This window comes from Megalopta genalis, chromosome 7 (genome assembly GCF_051020955.1).
Source record: "Megalopta genalis isolate 19385.01 chromosome 7, iyMegGena1_principal, whole genome shotgun sequence".
Taxonomy (NCBI): Eukaryota; Metazoa; Arthropoda; class Insecta; order Hymenoptera; family Halictidae; genus Megalopta; species Megalopta genalis.
This window is the reverse complement of record NC_135019.1, coordinates 9,519,693-9,536,101: the sequence shown is the minus strand read 5'-3', so window position 1 is coordinate 9,536,101 and position 16,409 is coordinate 9,519,693. Positions and strand designations below refer to the sequence as shown.

The window sequence follows — 16,409 nt, the reverse complement described above, 5'->3', positions numbered from 1 at the left end:
AATGACTGTAAATTAATGTCACTATAAATTAACCGAACTCTAAATTATCTTAACAACAAATTCAATGACTAAACAATACAAGCGTTGGTAATTAATAATACTTCCTGTATCCCACTATGACTCCATCCCACTCGATTCAAACAAACTACACAAAAAATAGCCCCGATAGCGAACGAGAAAAAAAGAAATGTGCGAGATCTTGAAGTCGTCGCGACAATTCGCGCGCTGTCGCGCGAATCATTCCGCTCGGTTGTTGCATGAAAACCGGCGTATCGTCTCGACTGGTTCGCAACAAAAGACGATCGGAGGCGTTCGTCCGTTAATGAGCAGCATCGACGAGCTGGAAGCGCGTTATAGAGAGATAGCGTGCGCGCTATTTAACAAGTGGCATCGCAGATAAGATCGTTCTCGGAATGAAGCGCGGATCGTTAGGTTCTGGACGACTGCGAGAACGAGAAGCGGGGAAGAGTTAACTGGAATCGGAACACGCTCGAACGATTTTACGGCGATCTCGCCTGTTCGGCTCGCGGTGTTTCTAGCGCCGCGAAGAATTGCGAGGTGAACACGTGTTCGCCCGTTGCGGCCCGGACACACGATTGCTCTCGAAGCCGGCTGCCGCCGCGGCTGCGGCCGGTGCAGTCGCGGCAAGTGCGATGCTTCATCTCTCGCGGCACGGCTTCGCGTGCACCGAACAACACAGAGCCAGAGACGTCGCATCGTCGTCGTTCCTTTCCTCTTAGGCGATGCGCATACCGAGGCACGCGGTCTAGCGCCCGACGCCGATAAATAACAAAGTATCCCGCTGTAATTCACAATAATCGCGCCTAATGGACCGCGATACGCCAGTTTACTTCTGACGCAATTGATCGCAATGGGGAGACAATGACGGGCCCGCTGGTAATCCCGACATCGGATCGATTATTCGTCAACGAGACACGCGTTCCGAGGCTTCGGGATTTGTGACACTCGTTTCAATCAACTTTCTCATCCCACGATTTATCCAAATATTACTCCAATGTTCTCTACGAATGTTCCGAATGTTCTCTTCTTCGCGAATGGTATGCGAATTTTTATAAAAAAATAGAAATCTGCATCGATCACCGATGCCGACAGACGGACAGCTGGCATATACATTTGTCGTTGATCCGAGTCATTTTACGTTCAAAATAACGCAGCAGTGTTTTAAAGCTCTTTAAACGGTCTCGCATTCGATCCGCGCATTTTTCTCGTAAACGCGTAAAATTCGCGTTACATACAAGCGTTATCCCAAGGTCCCTTGCGCAGCTAGTTTCGAAGAACGCGCTCGCGTTGTCTCCAAAAAGTCTTCGCTGGATCGATTCGGATTGCGGTAATGGTGGATATTCAATCAGAGCTGCCAGAAACAAGTTATCCTCTTTCTTCGTCGCATCCGCAGCTATGCACGCGGCTTAACCGCCTCCTTCGGGAGGATCGCGTGGAAAGCGAGGAGGCTTTTTCTGATTCCGCTGGAACGTGTGTTTACACGTGTTCGGTGTGTGGGTTTCACGCACGCGAGTACGCGACTACCACGGTGGCAGCGGGCGGTCCGTTTCCCTTGTCCCCACTTTTCATTCTCCCTTCTATCCCCGTCGCGCTCTCCCTTTTTCGTCCTCCGCCTCCGACGAACCGGAGCGTAATGATTAATTAAGCTTTCCGAGAAAACACAACAAGTGAAACGTTATTAGTGTTTAGTGGCACAGTTTACTCGAGACCGACGTCACGGACTTCTCCTTCCTCTTCGCTCTCTCTCTCTCTCTCTCTCTCTCTCTCTCTCTCGCTCGCTCGCTCTCTTTCTCTTCTTTCACTCGCTTATCCGTTTGTCCGTTGACCGTCGCGAACGCATCCTCGGCGCAGTTTTAATAATTGCAGCGGCGAAACGGCCTGGCGCCTGCACCTAGGAACGATGCACGCGATATCCCGGAGGAAAATCGAGAAGCTGCGAGATCTATAGCGGCGATTACGCGATTATCCGGGGACAGGTTGATCGAGGACGCATGCTCGGCCGGTGTCGGGGACCGTCGACAAAGCGGCGACGCGCCGGACGATGCAATTTTCAAGTCGAGTCCCGGGCCCCGGATCCCGTTTCCGAGAATACGTACTCCGAAACGTCTGGATGCCGTTTAATTGATGCGTTCGATCGCGCGAGCGGAATTATCCGCTCGTCGTCGGCCCGTTAGTCATCCGGCGAAGATTATCGCATTCTTGAAACGTCTAAGAACCATGCCGAGAGATAGATATTTCGCTCGATAACCGGGATAATTGGCTCGGTTCAACGGTCGTCGAACGTCGATCGCGAAAACCGCCCCGCCAGATTGACAACGACGATAATAAATTGCATTCCATTACGTCCGATTAATTAAGGCGTCTCTCTGCGATATCTCTGTTTCAGATCGATCCTCGCTTTGACAATGCTCACCGCGGCCACCGTCTCCGGGACCCACGTGCCCGACAAGTATCCCATCGAGGTGAGTTTCCGCCGTGACACGGCAGAGATACCATCGGTCACACGATCTTCCCGAGTTCGTTCTTGGCCTGGCCGAAAGCATTAGTTCTGCCAGCCTCGATACAAATCCCATCGGTTCCGCTCCCCGCTATCTTACACCGATATCTCTTCTTCCTTCTGCTTATTCCCGTAGTCTCGTCCTCCCGTAGTCGAGCTGTCATCGAGCTTGCTCTCTTTTAGCGCGAGCTTGCTCCGTTAACCCTTTGCACTCGAAGCCATTTTAACCGTAAATCTAAACGAATTTTTCTCGCTTATAGTATTTCCATTTTGTACGACAAAGTGCATTCTATGCGCATGAAATCGAGTCTTGTGGTTACTCGTAGCAATAGTTACGCTTTTAACAATTTTTATGAATCTATTAAATAATCCATAAATCTATAATCTATGTAAATCTATTAATCTTTGTTAATATAAAAATTATGTTGGAACGTGACACAACAATTTTAGCGGTGCTTCAGAGTCACCACTCGAGTGTAAAGGGTTAATCCCCCATCCCGCCCCGCATTTTTCCAACTTAACGTTGTGTCCCTCGTCCGTCGAATTGACGCTTCCGTAAAACATCGGTATAATAAGAAGCAAATTCGTTTTACTAAAGTAAATTGATTTATTCATTGGTTTTGCAAAACAGCCGGCCGCGCAGCTCGATAAATTTACTAAATATTTATTGGAAACGAAGAGAAATGTTCTCTTCACATTTTTTCACAGAAAATTAAACGACGTGCCGGACAAACTGCTCTTTTACTTTTATCGCAGCGTGCAGTACAATGCATCAGAAAAGTTTTCTGCAGTTTTTAAAATGGAACAGCTTTTATATAATCGAGCCAAGCGATCTTAACTTTTTGGGGATGTTAAAGGGATCAGTTTACCAGACGATGGCTAAACAATTGTTTTCAGAAGTAGTAACTTTACATTCGTTGCTGTTTCATATCAGTTCATAAAAGTAATGATGAAACATTTAGTCTGATTTTTACAGAGTATTATTGTAAGAGTATTATTGTAACATTTGCTGCAAGTAACACGTATATTGAATAAATAACTCTAAAAAATAACTCTAATAAAATAATTTAACTCTAATAAATAATAATAAACAATTCTAACTAAATGTATCTTTACAAATTGAAAGATCGTAAATTAAAAAAGTTAACCGTCGTTTCGACGGGTTCCGTGAATCTATAGTGTCGAAGAATCTTGTTTCTATAAAGTAAAATCATGGGTTAAAAAAGGTTCCACTGTACCATCGGTTGTCCCCCGAATTTCATTGTCGAGCTCGGGAAAGGATCAAGATCCCTTTTGTCTAGTACGCTAACGAAGCGATCCGCGAGGGGAAAGTCGCTAATTTTGCGAGAGGTTCGGTAAAGCAAAGTTGGCCGTCAGTTTGTAAACGTCGAGGCCTCGACATCGATACGCTAAAAGTATCGGCTTTCCGGGCCGGGATATGTTCATTAAGCCTGGTAGCTCGTCGGATTTTCAGAGTAATCTGATACATAACTCCTCGCCGGTTAACTTACGACCGTAATAACGTTATCGTGGTTATCGCGTCCATTAAGATATTTTACCTCGAACGCACGGCCTCGGACCGCGCATATTAATTTAATCCACTTACAGGAATTAATAAGCAATTACGTGGACGTTATTCTTGGGTGGCGCGCGGTGGCCAATTAATTGACACTGGAGGAGCTTCCTAAATTACAGCCGAGGATGCGAGAGCCGTGGCCGCTCTGGCTGCTCGCGGATCCGCAAGGCCGGCTCCGGCCGAGCCGAGCCGAGCCGATCGCCGCGGAACGCAAACATTACAGGCGCCCCACGGCCAGCGCGCGTTCGTAGCACGCTTAAATGGATCGTTTGTTTTGCAAAATATTGCGATATCGCCGGCCGGCCGACCTCGGACACGACCGTTGTCGCTCGTGAAAACGCCTGTTCCCCCCAGCCGACGGCCGGCCATAACGCCTCTCTTTACGCGCCTAATCGCACGCGAAGGATCTCTCAATCTCGGCGACGCCGCTGTACCCGGCGCAGTTTCGCTCGCGATTTTTCACTCGAACCGACGCGATTTCACGGACCGGTTTCCCGCACCTTCGAAAACGTCGATGCCTATACTACCTGTTGAACTCCGCGCAACCGTGATCGAATTCATTCGAAATTAATCCGAGCTTAATCGCTGCAATTCGTTCGGGTTAGCGACTTCTTCGGCGCTCTCTCGCTCCACGTGTAAAAATCGCTACGGCTTTCGCGAACGCGTTCTCCGGATCACGAACACGCGGTTTTAATCTTCTTACGCCACTTCGAGAAAGACAGTCGTCGAGCCGGAGTCACAATTCAAAGTGTTTCAGAGGAATGTTCTTTTAACCCGAGAAAGATAACCTACGTCGCAGAGGCGCCTGCGAAGACTGTTGATTTTTGTTAATTTTTCATAGAGGTCTAGTGATTTAAGTTTAAAATTACTTAAAATATAAACAAATATAATATAAATGCATTTTATTTTTACGATAATGCCAAACCTTTAAAATGACTAGATTAACTTAAATAAATATCCATTGTTAGTATAAAATTGACGCCTTAGAAAAGCATGCGCCTCTGAAGCGTATGGTTATCTTTTACGTACGTTGTCATATGGTTATCTTTCTAGGGTTAAATGCGATTCACGAGACAACAGAGTTTTTCTAGAAATAATCCTAAGTGTTATTCTCGAAGCACGTTCTCACTGAACGCGTCGCCTTGTCACATTAATAATTGAATTCTTAGTCGGACTTTCGTGTCCGCCTTCGATTTGCTTCGTACGCACAGTGGGCCGCGATAACTTTCTTAAAATTAAACCGAATGACTCGAATTTTTCTTAGATCGTACCAGGGACCAGTCTATTAGACGATGACGTTGATGATAGCTTTTTTTTTAATTTTGCTATTACTTGGAATGAAAAGAACAAATTAAAAACCCTCGTCTTTTTAACTTTTTTATCTGAGCCTGTAACGAAAATTTAGAAAATACCTTTCGTAGATCTCGATAACATAAATGCGTGCTGAAAATTTAATCGAAATCGGTTAACCCAGTGTCGAGCTATAAACGTTGAAGGAATTCAAAAACTGCAGATTCCTTAGAGTTTTTGGTCAAAATCGTGATGAAACTGTGATTTTTGCGATCCTTAATTTGTCGTAACTCGTAGCAACGTGAACCGATTTCGATAAAATTTTCAACATGCATATAAGTTAGCGAGATCTACGAAAGGCATTTTTTAAATTTTCGTTATATGCTCGGATAAAGAAGTTAAAAAACGAGAAATTTTTATTTTTTCATTCCAAGTAATAGCAAAATTTAAAAAAAGAAAATCATTCCAATCATCGTCCGGTAGACTAGTCTCTCTATCATCTAAAAAAAATTCGAGTCATTTAGTTCAATTATAAAATAGTTATTGCAATTTCAAAAGGTATCCGAACACTTTTTTGGTCCACTGTATCTAAAAATGATCGATTTTCTTTATACAGATCTATATGCACGTGCACTAATTATCTCCATTTTCGAGTTTCTTCGTACAGACTCGAGCTCGCGCAATTTTCGCTCTCCACGTCTGAATATTCGGTTCGGGTCTCTGCTGGCCTATCGCGAAGCCAGCCCGAAGACATTGCGTATGCAAGCAGGCTGCTAAAGCGCGTTTCCATTATTCAGCCGGTTGCGCGAGTCTGACGACCGACAGTCCATATCCCCTTCGGAAAGTGTTTTCGCGTTTCGTTCTGTGCAAACTCGCGCGGGAAGCCGATGCGAGCCGCGATTAACGTGCCGGGGCTAATGTCTGTCATTACGAAAACATTAGACTCTGTTTCTGCGATGTTAACGACTTTCCGAGAGCCGCTCGAATTTCGAATTCAGCGGAACACCGCCGCTTGAAACTGAAACCGATCGCCGCTGTAACTCCGCGAAATGGAACGCCGGTTATTAGAAACGTTAATCCGGGCTCCCTCGGGCCGTTACTTTTGGAATGTCGGTGCAATATTTTCCAGGATCGGCGCTTCGGAGTCTTAAACGGAATGGACAATTCTGCGTTCCCGCGCTTTTTAGCCGGCGAACGATCGCTCCGCGGTCTGCCTTTGGTCGAATAATCGTGGGTTCGGTGAGAATAATTCGCGGCCGAGAACAGAAGGCTCGATATTCGGCCCGCGGGACGCAATCATCTTTTAATTAATTACGAAGCCGATTGACACGCCGCCGTATCGCGAGTGATTTAATTAGGGGCTCCGATCACGGTATTACCCGATATTAATTATGGAACGGACACTTTCTATCGGCCGATATATTGACGATACTGTGCCCTCGGTCCTCTGTGCCTCCTCTCCCTTGCACTCCTGTTATTAACCCGCGCGGATTACCGGTGCGAGGACCAGCCATTTGATTATCGTCAGCCGGCGCAATTTCGTTCGCCGCCTCCTGATTGATTAATCCGACGAGCCAAAGGATCTCCTAATGAAATTAATTACGGGGCCTAGAGGCGTACGTGATTACGTAATGTCTCGAATTCCCGCGTGCTCGAGACAATGAATAACGGACTCGATGCGTAATGAACGTTTGCGTCAAAGCCGTCAACGCGTAATACGAAACCACCGGGGCGAACCTACTCGGTGCTTTGAGCGGTCTCGGTTCATGGACGGCCGGGTTGTGGCGTCTACGGGGATAGGTCTGGGTTCCCTTCGATGCCGGCACTTGTACGTTCGATCCAGCAGGATCCCCGAAATCATCGATAACCGATCAGTAACCCGCTTCGTCCAGGAATCCTTCGATTTTTGACAGTCCTACAGCTTTCCACAAATGTCCCAGTTTTGTCCGAAACGAATGCCGATCTTGTAATCATGTTCTCCAGGTATATCACATGCTGCGGGAGAAGACCCAATTCGGTCTAGGTCGGGACAATCAAATCAGGGGCACCTGGGGAACCTGGAGTCCCTGGAGCGAGTGTTCGAGAACCTGTGGCACAGGCATCCAATCGCAGTCGCGCGAATGCGTGTCTTATCAGTGAGTAGAAACGCAACTTATACTGTTCGTAATGCACGCCTGAGGAAAAATAGATCTTTGAAACGGTAAATAGGCAATAAATATTTGTACCTTCCCCTGAAATATGTTTGAAGTGCCGTGACCACGTGAAACTATTGTTTCACAGAATATTTATTTGCGAAGTTCTGTCTTGCATGAGAAGATATATAGAAAGATTTATATTTTATTTACTATTTCAAAAATCTATTTTCACCAGACCTCATGCGTATCGTTGATAATTCGGTTAGCACAGTCTTTGTTAGTTGCTTCGAAAAATTCCTGTCGACAGCGACAAGTGGCGAGGAACTTTGACATAACCTAGATATGGGATATGAAATATGAGATATGGGATATGGGATATGGGATATGGGATATGGGATATGGGATATCGGATATGGGGTATGGGATATGGGATATGGGATATGAGATATGGGATATCGGATATGGGATATGGGATATGGGATATGAGATGTGGGATATCGGATATGAGATATGGGATATGGGATATGAGATACGGGATATGAGATATGGGATATGGGATATTGGATATGGGATATGAGATATCGGATATGGGATATGGGATATGGGATATGAGATATGGGATATCGGATATGGGATATCGGATATGGGATATCCGATATGGGATATGAGATATGGGATATCGGATATGGGATATGGGATATCGGATATGGGATATGGGATATGGGATATCGGATATGGGATATGGGATATGGGATATGAGATATCAGATATGGGATATGGGATATGGGATATGAGATATGGGATATGGGATATGGGATATCGGATATGGGATATGAGATATCGGATATGGGATATGGGATATCGGATATGGGATATGGGATATGAGATATGGGATATCGGATATGAGATATGGGATATGGGATATGAGATACGGGATATGAGATATGGGATATGAGATATGGGATATGGGATATTGGATATGGGATATGAGATATCGGATATGGGATATGGGATATGGGATATGAGATATGGGATATCGGATATGGGATATGGGATATGAGATATCGGATATGGGATATGGGATATCGGATATGGGATATGGGATATGAGATATGAGATATGGGATATCGGATATGGGATATGAGATATGGGATATCGGATATGGGATATCGGATATGGGATATCCGATATGGGATATGGGATATGGGATATGGGATATGAGATATGGGATATCGGATATGGGATATGGGATATGGGATATCGGATATGGGATATGAGATATCAGATATGAGATATCGGATATGGGATATGGGATATGGGATATGGGATATGAGATATGGGATATCGGATATGGGATATGGGATATGGGATATGGGATATGGGATATGGGATATGAGATATCAGATATGAGATATCGGATATGGGATATGGGATATGGGATATCGGATATGGGATATGTGATATCGGATATGGGATATGGGATATGAGATATGGGATATGTGATATGGGATATGGGATATCGGATATGGGATATGGAATATGAGATATGGGATATGGGATATCGGATATGGGATATCGGATATTAGATATGGGATATGGAATATGAGATATGAGATATCGGATATGGGATATGGGATATGGGATATGGGATATGGGATATGAGATATGGGATATGGGATATGTGATATGGGATATGGGATATCGGATATGGGATATGAGATATGGGATATGGGATATGAGATATGGGATATGGTATATGAGATATGAGATATCGGATATGGGATATGGGATATGGGATATGGGATATGGGATATGGGATATGGGATATGAGATGTGGGATATGGGATATTGGATATGGGATATGAGATATCGGATATGGGATATGGGATATCGGATATGGGATATGAGATATGGGATATCGGATATGGGATATGGGATATGGGATATGAGATATCGGATATGGGATGTGGGATATGAGATATGGGATATGGGATACGGGATATGGGATATGGGATGTGAGATATGGGATATCGGATATGAGATACGGGATATGAGATATGGGATATGAGATATGGGATATGGGATATGGGATATGGGATATCGGATATGGGATATGAGATATCGGATATGGGATATGGGATATCGGATATGGGATATGGGATATGAGATATGGGATATCGGATATGAGATATGGGATATGGGATATGAGATATGGGATATTGGATATGGGATATGGGATATGAGATATCAGATATGGGATATGTGATATGGGATATGAGATATGGGATACGGGATATGGGATATGAGATATGGGATATGGGATATGGGATATGGGATATGAGATATGGGATATGGGATATGGGATATGAGATATGGGATATGGGATATCGGATATGGGATATGGGATATGGGATATGACATATGGGATATGGGATATGAGATATGGGATATGGGATATGGGATATGAGATATGGGATATGAGATATCGGATATGGGATATGAGATATGGGATATCGGATGTGGGATATGGGATATGGGATATGAGATATCGGATATGGGATATGGGATATGGGATATGGGATATGGGATATGGGATATGGGATACGGGATATGAGATATGGGATATCGGATATGGGATATGGGATATCGGATATGGGATATGGGATATGAGATATCAGATATGGGATATGGGATATGCGATATGAGATATGGGATATGGGATATGGGATATCGGATATGGGATATGGGATATCGGATATGGGATATGGGATATGAGATATGGGATATCGGATATGAGATATGGGATATGGGATATGAGATACGGGATATGAGATATGGGATATGAGATATGGGATATGGGATATTGGATATGGGATATGAGATATCGGATATGGGATATGGGATATGGGATATGAGATATGGGATATCGGATATGGGATATGGGATATGAGATATCGGATATGGGATATGGGATATCGGATATGGGATATGGGATATGAGATATGAGATATGGGATATCGGATATGGGATATGAGATATCGGATATGGGATATGGGATATCGGATATGGGATATGAGATATGGGATATGGGATATGGGATTTCGGATATGGGATATGAGATATCGGATATGGGATATGGGATATGAGATATGGGATATCGGATATGAGATATGGGATATGGGTTATGAGATACGGGATATGAGATATGGGATATGAGATATGGGATATGGGATATTGGATATGGGATATGAGATATCGGATATGGGATATGGGATATCGGATATGGGATATGGGATATGGGATATGAGATATGGGATATTGGATATGGGATATGAGATATCGGATATGGGATATGGGATATGGGATATTGGATATGGGATATGGGATATGGGATATCGGATATGGGATATGGGATATGGGATATGGGATATGGGATATGAGATATGATCATGATGATGATAGATAATTTCAATTATTTCTAATTATTTAATGTTTGTAACAATTTATTTTGCAAAAATGTTGTCCCGTGCATGTAAGCTAACTTTCTCATTTATGTTGTTTGGAAAAAATACCATCGGGATTTAGGTAAAAAGAGACTTTTAACTGTATCAGCATAAATCGACCTGTTAGTCCGAAGTCACAACACCAATCGGTGCTCGCCGACTCTCGTGAGCTAACCACGCGCGGCGTAAGCGTGCGTGCGTACGTGAGCACCGCTTCATAGGAGAGCTCCGAAGTCACACCTATCGGTGCTCGCTGACATCCGTGAGCTTACGAATCGCGACGGAAGTGTGCGCGCGTACGCGAGCACCGTGTAATATGTATAAGAAATCTTCATCGGGAGTCTGATTCGTTATAGGAAATATTTTTCTAATGAAATTTTAATTTCTAAAAGCGCCCTGTCGTTGGGTTCGCTCGCGGTGGTTTTCGGAAGTCGAACAAAATCTGCTTACGAAACTTGCAATTCCCGCAAACGTCTGCAGTCGGTGTTACGTCGAGTTGCTAACAGAAGTTACGGTGGATGAATTCAGCGCAGAAAAACGGGCAAGAGGCCGACCACGAGAAAAATTGTGGCACAATCTGCGAACAAGAAGCAAGTCGAAGGGGGTAATGGCCCTAAACCATGGCCGGCTGATCAAACTCGCGTAATTTGCCGTCGATTCCGTCAATAATCACACGTTGCGGGTTCCGTTAGCGTTTCAGCAGATCAAAGGCCACCGGCAACCGTTCGCCGATCAGGAAATCCATCCGAACCGGTTGGCCCCGGGAATCCAGCGACTCCGCCGCCAGAAATTCGTAGACAAATTCCCGGTTTGATCGTCGAACGTCCTCGGCGATCGGTTGTCTCCCGGTGTTCGCAGACCCGTTCGCGCACCTGCTACCCGGGTGCGAAGGAACGGGCGAAGCGGCGAGCATCGTGCGAGCAAATTGCGGATCGGTAGCAGCGAAGATTACACGCCGGCGTGCCGGCGACTCGCGAAACGCTTCCTCGCCGTACCCGAAACGTGTTATCGTCGCTGACATTTACACCTTTGTAACGCTACCTGCGCGGTTACCAGCGACTCCGCGCAGGATTTATCGACGGCTGCCGGTTCGCCGATAAAATAGATTGACCGTACCGTTACCTTCGTTTTTCTTTCGCCGAGATAATGAACGATCGGCACCCGAACCTTTCGCTTCGCCCCAGAGCGAATAGCTTTCCCGATGCGACCACCGATAGCCTCGACGGTCTCCGCTTGATTAGGCGAACTCTCCCATCAGTGGCGACCGTCGACTATACCTCGGGCAGTCCGATCAATTCCCGGACGAACTACTGCACGCCGAGCTTAGACAGGCTGTTAGACTGTTAGACGAACGGCGTGTTAGCGTCGACGTGTTCTAGGGGCCTAGAGACGGATGGCTGGGATGTCCTGCCTTTGCAGGATTTATGACAGGGACTGCGATGCACGGGGTCGTCAGCCGGTGATTGGTGACCACTTTGGGCCTCTAGCTGTCGATCCGCTAGCACCGAATCGCGTGGGGATTCGCTAAGAAGATTCGTGACGTTCTAATCAACGGAGATAGCGCAACGCGAATCCGGCGATATTTTATTCGGAGAAATAATTCCTTCTCTTAATCGTCCAACGATATTTCTTTCTATTTCTTCTTCGTAAAAGATTCGAGGCGATTCATTGGAACCTCCGATCTCGTAAAGGATTTCTAACTGAACAGCTTAACCGATTGGTCTACGATCGATTTCACTGTTGCAGCAATTGCAATCCGTTTGTCGTTAATACACCGTTGGAAATATTTATCGCGTGTCCGTATTAGCATCGACGATCAACCATTGGCAACAGACGACTGGACGAATAACGTTTAACGCGTCGATTGCCACAGGAATATCCATAAAAATCGCGTTTATTACATATTGTAACAATAGAGAGGACAAGTATTAATATATATAGAAATTATATCTATGATGCTCTTGAATCTTGTAGATGCGAAACAATTATGATTTATTTAATACATTGTACTAAAAATTGTGTACCAAGTACGCTAAACAAATTTTGTCACCCATATATGACCGACGTCGCAGTCGAAGCGTTAATTGTAAATAACATAGAAAAATTTAGCTCGGTGATAAATATAAATATTAAATATTAAATATAAATAGTATAAATATTAAATATAAATAGTATAAATATTAAATATAAATAGTATAGATATTAAATATAAATAGTATAGATATTAAATATAAATAGTATAAATATTAAAGACGCCAAAAAGCACGAATAATTCAATTGGAACAAATGTTTGATAATTCGAATGATAATGAATTTTTAATAGAAGTTTAAAGTAGAAGTTCCTGCTCGCTTATCCCAGCAACAAACAAACGTTTAAACCAGATCGACGAATGGCGTGAGCAACAAGTGACCCCACGTGGCAGACAATGCGAACCTTTTTATTGGGAGAGAGTATTTCTTAGTAGAGAGCCCTGGCTACGAGAAGACTATGGCGCTGAGCGATAGAGGATCGTGTCATTTGTTGTACGCATCTAACAAGCGCCAGAACGATTGATGGCCGAGTGGACGGGTGATCAAGGGACTATCGAGCGATGGGCGGCGCTAATGCAGGCGATTTGTTCCAGGAGGCCGGTGAGGAAGAGGAGCATCATCTCGGGGAACGGGAAGAGCAGCTCGCGGCCTATCTGCATCGGCACGTACAAGCGATACCACACGTGCAACACGCAGGTAAATCAACGGCGACATGCGCCGCGGCTTGATGTTTACGCGTATGTATCCTGTCCGCGTGATAGATTAACGTTTGTACTTCGTTAGCGCCGGGCCGGACTTTGTTCGAATCGTCGCGGAGCATAATTAGCGGGAACGCATTCGCGGGACGCGGCTGTCGCTTGAATATTCAAGGACCGGCGAATCCCGGCGCGACTGTCACGTGATCCACCTGTGAATCTCCGATCAGCGTGCGAAACTAACGGCGGCGGAGAGTCAATCCCGGCAATTATTGTCTCGTTTGACACGTTGAGTGCCGCGCGTCGGTCAAACATGCGCGACGCGATTCGTTTTTACGATAATACACCTACCGACGAAAGTTCAGAAGCGTGTTACGCAGACCCGCGTTCTTGGGTGCAGCGAGCAACCGTTCGACGCGGGATAAAAATTTGTATCGCGTCAAGGAAATTTAATTAATTTGATCAATTTATAATTTAATCGATCCGATTAATTTCATGTTTTTATAGTTTCTTAAATTTAGTTTTGTCTTTGTTTTGTATTTTTCTTACTTATTTTTCATTCTTGTCGTCGATCTTTCATTATTCGTCGTACGCACTAAATAAAACAATATCGCAATATAAACAGTCGTTGCAGGAAATTTCTTTCAGAAATGTTCGGAGGCTTTTTATTTCTAATTTTTCGTCACGATTCGAGGACAATTCGGGGATCATGTGCTACAATTCGAAGGCAATTCGGAGATCACGTGACACGATTCGAAGGCAATTCGGAGATCACGTGACACGATTCGAAGGCAATTCGGAGATCACGTGACACGATTCGAAGGCAATTCGGAGATCACGTGACACGATTCGAAGGCAATTCCGGGGCCACATCCGTACTCGGATTTCGCACAAAAATGGACAATTTGGGAAGAGGAGATACGATTATTCGAGCCTCGTGGCTCCTTATTTACAATTCCTGATATAATTCTCGAACAATCGTATCTCCTCTTCCCGAATTGTCTATTTTTGTGCGCAATCTGAGCGCAAATTAGAGAGAAATTACTATACCTTGTAGCTCCGCGGTTTTTATCACCTGACTCGCGTCGCGTGCCGCATCACGCGCTCGACGGTCTCCGCCGATCCTTAGCATCGGCGTAGCAATAAATTACATAGGCGTCGAACTAGCACCGAGAAATTCACAGCAACCCGAAACTTGTCATTTACGGGAGAAACTACTGTATCGACGACCGACACTCAACGCGTTCAACGTATTTACCGAAAGTTCTCTCGAGATTCGAACGCGCAAATCTGACGCAGAGCAGCGCCAGCCTTAGAAATTATTCTGTTGTTTAAATGCTGGCAATGTTTCGTTCAGTGTCTCTTTGGAAACAGCTGTTGGTTTCGACTGGCAACTTCATTAGATGGTTAATTGCTCTAGTAGAAGGGAACAACGGAGGATCCGTTGCTCTTTCCCGCAATTTCTGCGGAGAACACGGTGTACAAGCGGCTCTCCGTTTCACCTGTCCGTGACTAATCCCCGACCCGGAAATTACTGGGCTAACGATTCCCCGCGTACGCGTTGATATCTCTGCATCCCGCTCGCCTAAGTCCGAATCGCCGGGGGAACGAATACAGTTTCGGCTCCCCTCTGTGCATCGCGAGTGCTAAAGTACCGCAAAATCCCGCGAAATCCGGCGGAATCTTGGGGGGAAAAATGGATCCCGAAATCGAGCCGGCGAACGTCCGAGCAGCGAAGTTGCCCGCGTAACAGCTTTCCCGGCGATCTCGCCCGTAATTACCAGGAGTTTAATTAAGCCATTACTTGCGACAGAAATGCCCGAACTTCCCGGAGGATTTGCGGGCCGAACAATGTGCCAAGTACAACGGAAGAAACTACAAGGGCGAGAGCTACGATTGGGTTCCGTTCCTGGACGGTGAGTTAAAGCCACTCGAGTTCCTTGTGTTCGCAGTTTCGTCGACAGTCTGACGTTTAAGCGTGACGTTGTAATTACCCCGGCGCGCCTCGAAAACGCTCCGCTACCGAGGTTCCTTGCAATTATGCCGGCCGAGTTCGTTCCCGCGGAGTGACCGAGCGTCTTCAGCGGTGTTCCAGCGGCTTTTATGGCTTTGGAACGTCGATTTCCTACGGTACAGATTTCTCTCCGTATAGTCGCGTCCGTGAAAGAACGCGGGAAGATGCGAGAAAACACGTTCGAAAGTAGCGGAGGCGATTTTGATTCAATGATCCAGTGCAACAGATGCGGTGATCTCCTAGGATTCAGGTTTCCCTCCGTAACGTCGCGCGTACGGGACGACTCGAGGAGACGCTTGAGAGCAGCGGTGGTGATTTTAAATTAGCGATGTATGTACATCGCGATCGACGCGTCGCGTAGTGCCGGAGATGGGAACGCGACACTACGGAGGAAAACTGTATCATTGCGAATCGAAGGCGTTGATCCCGGAGCCAGGACGATGACCCATGCCGGGCTGAAAACCCGTTTATCGTTGCCAAAATTGAATTCTTGATGTTGCAAATTTTAACCAAATTTTTGCGCGCATCGATCGATAAACTCTTCCAGCTGAACACAAAATTCGGAATTTCAAAGTGAAATCAATTGTTCCTAGAATTTATTATAGATCGTGAACTAATAGGTTTGAACGAATTTTTTTATGTTAATA

The 16,409-nt window shown here is 45.2% G+C and overlaps 1 protein-coding gene across 2 annotated transcripts in view; it reads left to right on the top strand.

Annotated features, from left to right (window-relative positions):
- LOC117229147 (thrombospondin type-1 domain-containing protein 4) overlaps positions 1-16,409 on the top strand; it is a 101,825-nt gene that overhangs the window by 69,184 nt on the left and 16,232 nt on the right. For both annotated transcript variants that reach the window (XM_033485376.2, XM_033485375.2), the window contains exons 3-6: positions 2,408-2,483; positions 7,368-7,519; positions 13,647-13,749; positions 15,562-15,664. In XM_033485376.2, coding sequence (XP_033341267.2) covers positions 2,408-2,483; positions 7,368-7,519; positions 13,647-13,749; positions 15,562-15,664 — 434 coding nt within the window. The remainder of the gene's footprint in view (positions 1-2,407; positions 2,484-7,367; positions 7,520-13,646; positions 13,750-15,561; positions 15,665-16,409) is intronic.